The sequence below is a fragment of the Camelina sativa genome, chromosome 14 (assembly GCF_000633955.1).
Source record: "Camelina sativa cultivar DH55 chromosome 14, Cs, whole genome shotgun sequence".
In the NCBI taxonomy this organism is placed as follows: domain Eukaryota; kingdom Viridiplantae; phylum Streptophyta; class Magnoliopsida; order Brassicales; family Brassicaceae; genus Camelina; species Camelina sativa.
The window spans coordinates 1,809,168-1,815,167 of NC_025698.1; the positions used below are offsets into that span (position 1 = coordinate 1,809,168).

The 6,000-nt window shown below is 32.6% G+C and overlaps 1 protein-coding gene across 1 annotated transcript in view; it reads left to right on the forward strand.

Moving 5' to 3' along the window:
* Positions 5,537 to 6,000, forward strand: part of LOC104738995 (probable voltage-gated potassium channel subunit beta) — a 2,287-nt gene continuing 1,823 nt past the window's right edge. The window contains exon 1 of the mRNA XM_010459226.2: positions 5,537 to 5,998. Coding sequence (XP_010457528.1) covers positions 5,631 to 5,998 — 368 coding nt within the window. The 5' untranslated portion in view covers positions 5,537 to 5,630. The remainder of the gene's footprint in view (positions 5,999 to 6,000) is intronic.

Consider the following 6,000-nt stretch of genomic DNA (forward strand, 5'->3'; position numbering starts at 1 on the left):
CTACTCAAGTTAGAGTTTTCAAACTGTTCTCACTATTAGTTGGAAGCTGGGGGTGCCTATCTTGCTCAATTAATTTGGTCTAATCGGTTAAACTAGAACCGGAAATTTCTAGTAATGTGAATGTTCCTTTTTTCTTCTCGCAACAACCAAAAATAGCATTTCATATATAGAGTATAAATAGCACTCCATATACGCTACTATCTACTTGGTTTGCTGGGAAAAGCACTAATTCTGAACTTATACTAATGATTTTCCTCGTGATATTAAGTTTTCTTAAGTGCATTGTATTTAAATAAATCTCCAATGATTAACATTTGGTATTTTATTTACCTTTTGGGAGCACACATAATGTTCCCATGCAACAACCCAAACTCCTCCCATCATCATGTCAAGTTTTTTTTTTTTCTTCTCACGCTTCTCCGAATTCCATTTTTACCCTCAATCCCAGCATTACTATTACCTTTGGACGTACCCATGATATCATATTCTCCAATCCAATCCTATCCAGGATACACAAAAGTTAAATAAAATAAAAACTAAAGTCAAAATTTAATACCCAATCGAGCTTTTAAACTAAGAATATTGCAAACGTTACGATTGTCTCTCAACCCACTCCAACTCTGTGGGTTTCCATCTTCCTTCAAGACTCAACTAATTTTGTAGACTATATAGTAAACTAAAATGGTAGGTTTTTACTTTTTAGGCTTCGGAAGAATACTATATAGTTAGAATTTCTAATAGATTGTTAAAATAGTTGACTATTTCTAACTTACCATTGAAGTGAAAGATCATATTCATGAGTACGACGTTGTATTGGATATATATACTATTTGCTTGCTGGGTAACAGAATGATGATCTAACGTCATGCTAACGATCAAGCGGTTCAGAAGTCAGAACCTTTTGTCTCAGTGAATTATACTCATCTCCGTTTTGGTTACACTGGACATCTATTATCAGTTGAGGAAACATCATTATTGATAAACTGAACTTGTAAACCAAATAAATTGTTCCTACTTTTATTTATGTATTTTTTTTTGTATCGAATGATCTACCAACTAAAAATCTTAAACACTCGAACTTTTTTTGTATTTTCCGCTATATAATATAATTATTTATGCGCTAAAACGTAAATCAGTAGTTTTTTTTTTTTTTTTTTTTTTTGTATTTTGTATTTTGTATTTTGTGTAAAGTGTATATAGATAAACAAGTAACATCATTCACTATAACAAGAAAAGCCTATTAGAAATACATATATGATGTGTACCATGTGTGTGCATCATGGGAGAAGTTGGATTGGCGGGTAACTAGTAATAATTGAAACTTTTCTTTTGTTACACTTTTTATTGCTCAAATTACTTTTGTAAAAGTGCAAAAAGCTATAAATAAAGAGAAGATCTTGTTGGTGCGAATTGTTTGGTTCCGCCAAAACTCGCGGGTCAAATTGAATCCCAATCACTTCTGTTTTACTTATTCTTTAAACTATATTTTTTTTTGTTCCTTTACCTCACATTAAGTGAAACCAGCAAGAACCCATTATATACGGTTCTGTAACTTTTCTTGTTTATTCTAAAAAAACCAAAATTTACAAAATTTGATTTAAAAATGTGTCTTCCTTTGATGAAGTGGAGTGGACGATTGCATGAATCTGTTAATAAATGATCTAAGCAATTAACCGTGTTTATTCCATTTAGGACATCTTTACCACATGTAAGCGTCTCGGCTGATCGACTTAAATCCATGCAAAACTTCAAAAAATGCCATTTTCAGATCCAATTAATGCCATAAATGAATATAACTATATTAAATTTATAACCACATTTGAGGTATCTATATAAATGGGTATGTAGTGGATAATTCGACGTATTTATATCTGTCGTTTGTTACCATATTAGCCGAGGCACCGACACTCCCAAACATTACAAAAATATCGAATAGTTTGGGAACTTGGATCCACTCAACATTGTACGTCGTCGTTTTCTGCTACGAAGAGACGTCGTTTGTTTTTATTTTAGTTATGTGTTGTTTTTTTGTCTTTGTTTATATAAAGTAAATGACAAAACTTGCACACAAGAAAGAAACCAAAGATTTTTTATCCTATCGATTCGGACGTACGCTGGAAGGTTATTCCGTAATTTTTTTCATCTATATGATCTTTAACGTGTCATTGCAACGTTACATTCGATAAGGACGTGTCAAATTAAATTCTTCTAACTATGCGGTGTCATTATATTATGATACAGAAAATAAAATTCAAATGCTTGTCTTAGCTTAGCTACAAGATGCATGTGTGATGTGCCTAGCTATATTTAAGACGATGTATTTGAGTCGCAGAGATGGGCTCATTCGGAGATTTTATATCTTTTTTTTTTTGTAATTAAGGTTAATTCGATTAAGGATCTTATGACTCATATATGCGCTAATTTTCACAGATCAGAGATAGATCCATCGGCACTTTTAATCGTTTTCTTTTAGAAGTTAGTCGACGACAAGTTTACGTTTGAAAAAAGAAATAGTCGAAGACAAGTTACGCTAAACTTTTTCAGAAATTCAACAAAACAAGAAAATAAAAGTAAACTAGAAAATGTTAGAGAAGACTCACATGAAACGCTCACTGTGCATCTCTAATCAAATGGAAAAAAATAAAGCTAGGGAGTTACATTCAACCCCGACAAAATTTAATTATATATTACATGCATATCTATATATATAGAAAAATAATTTTGATTAAATCAAAAATAAATAAATAAATAAATATATATATATATATATATATATATATATATGATAGATAGAAAAACATTTCTTGTGATCTTATAAAAAAGAATACCCGTGAACTAGATTGATCCTCTGATCTTCATCATTCATATAATTTCAATGTAAGTTACATATTTATATAAAACAACTCAGCGAAAAGCTATATATATTGGATTACATCTAAAGATATGATAAACTCTTCTCAAAAACATTTCTCGTGATCTTAATTTATCATGTGATCTTCATAAAGCATGCATGAAATTTCTTGATATTATACAGTTTGATGTATTTTACCATTTCTGAGTACATAATTAACTTTTAATCAGGAATTGAATATATTTTGATTTATATCTAGAGTAAGAACATGGTTATTTATTTGCATTTAGGTTTGTTTTTGCAGTTTCAGATTTTCTTAAAATTACATTGTTACGCTCACGGTTTTGTTTTAGTCACCATCTCCATTTTATTTATACTTTTATTGAGAAACCTTAACATGCATGTAAGTACATGAAAAGCACAGACAATCTTAGCCTAAATATTTGGCATGTCGTCGAAGAAAAACGCATAGCAATTTTATAGGACCTGGTCATATATCCTTCAACTGTTTAATTAATATATTTTTTTCGTCAAACAAATAATTAATAACAATCCTTTTTTTCATAATTAATTGATTGCAATTTTCCATATGGTAGTATCGAGTATGCTATATTGTTATAGGTAAAAAAACTATGTATTTTGAATTTGTCGTTGATATATATGCGTTGCAAGAATTTTATCTGTCGTACATTTATACGTGGAAGGAAGTGGTGGAACCATTTTTTCGTTATCGCTTGCATATGCTTAGATTATCAAATATGTTGTACATTTTAGAAAAACCATATGATTAGTATTGGGGTACACTGAAGAAAAGGCATAGAAAAGCTAAATCAGGATTTGATAACGTACGAGAACAAAACAAGGAGAAAATGTCAACCCTTGGTGGAGGATTTTTGGCAAACTTTTAAAATTCTATCTTCATCTTTCTTTCTATCTTTTTTTTCTTGGTGGCCAATAAAACACTATATTAGATGGTAGCGAATCCAAAACCCCACACTCACATGCATCAAATGCAATCTGTTTCTCCAACCCATTCATTACAAAAACAGCAAATAACATTAAAAACTCATCAAGCCTACCTATATTATCTTCTCACAATTAATCATAAACTTGATTCTCTCAAACATTATTACTAAATCTTCCTTTTTCCCTAAAATTCTGTAGTTTAATGATACAAACGAAACTTCTTTACAAAAATAAAAGTTTAAAGTAAGAAACGGTAAAAAAAAACTCGTATGATGACATAGTAAAAATAGCTAAGATAATAGACCTTCACAAAATAATTGTAGAATACAATAAGTCCAATGTGTGCCTAGTTATAAAAAATTTTAGAGCATTAAAAAATATCGTCTCATAAACAATTTTGTTGATCATAACTAAAACATCAATTCAAGATTTAAAGGTTATCAGCCAAAATCATTATATTTTGAGATAAGAAGATGTTAACAAAAAAAGTATACAGTCTATTGTCGACGTCTTGTTTGGATATCCAACATCTCTCATGTAATGGGCTTCTATTCGGGCTTTTATAAAAAACGAAGCCCAAAAATATATAAACCCGAAAAAATTCGCAAATGCATGTCTGATTCGGTGTGAGCGTGTAGGAGTGAAATATTCCAAAGAGCAGGACTGTCTGATGAACGTTTATTTTCACGTGACACGGACTTGAGAGGTTTTATTCGTATACGGCAAAGTGCAAAAGGTCTGCTGCCGTTACAGCACAACTCTCCCAATTAAATGAGCAACTTTCCTAAAAGGGAAGCCACGTGTCTATCATAGGATAAATCGGTACATGGAGACTACACTAAAGTCATTTACATGGGATTCTTGACCCATTAGGAGCCAAAAAAAGCAAATAAACCTCTTTTTTTTTTTTGGGGTTGTTGTTGTTGTCCAGCTTAATTAAAATTACGAGATCACGCTTTGTTTTTAAGTACGAGAGAGAGAGAAAGATCAGCATCTTTTAATTAATTGTGTGGGTCTGCCACTAACGAGATCACTAATCTAAATCACATATTTCTTTTATTACAAAAATTGCAACTAAACCGAAATGTATTCAGACCGGTTAATTTATAATCAACAACAACCAATTTTCTCTTGAGGTTCGGTATGGTTTTAGTAGAAATCATCATATACAGTACATTTTAGTCGAATGCTGTTGATTTGATTGTATGCATGCATTTAAAACTTTGGTATTGGAAAATAGAAACATACTTACTTATTGGTTACCTTGATAACCGGAGGCAGTTAAACCAAACCGGTAGGTTATCGTATTAAAGTGTCACTTCCTTGTTAATGGTTATTAGCTGTTTGTTGTTCGTTTTATTTTAACAAAAAAGTATAATAGAGAGAGAGAGAGAGACTGTGAGATTTGAGATTAGATCAACAGAGAGATTTGAGATTTGAGATAGTGAGGAACAAAGAAGAGAAGATGCAGTACAAGAATTTGGGGAAGTCGGGTTTGAAGGTGAGCACGCTGTCGTTCGGGNATTTTAGTCGAATGCTGTTGATTTGATTGTATGCATGCATTTAAAACTTTGGTATTGGAAAATAGAAACATACTTACTTATTGGTTACCTTGATAACCGGAGGCAGTTAAACCAAACCGGTAGGTTATCGTATTAAAGTGTCACTTCCTTGTTAATGGTTATTAGCTGTTTGTTGTTCGTTTTATTTTAACAAAAAAGTATAATAGAGAGAGAGAGAGAGACTGTGAGATTTGAGATTAGATCAACAGAGAGATTTGAGATTTGAGATAGTGAGGAACAAAGAAGAGAAGATGCAGTACAAGAATTTGGGGAAGTCGGGTTTGAAGGTGAGCACGCTCTCGTTCGGGGCGTGGGTTACGTTTGGGAACCAGCTCGATGTGAAAGAAGCCAAATCGATTCTTCAGTGTTGTCGTGATCATGGAGTCAATTTCTTCGACAACGCAGAGGTTTACGCTAACGGTCGTGCTGAGGAGATTATGGGTCAGGCGATTCGTGAGCTTGGTTGGCGTCGATCTGACATCGTCGTCTCCACCAAGATCTTCTGGGGTGGTCCTGGTCCTAACGACAAGGGTTTGTCCAGGAAGCATATCGTTGAAGGAACTAAAGCTTCTCTCAAACGACTCGATATGGACTACGTCGATGTCCTCTATTGCCACAGGT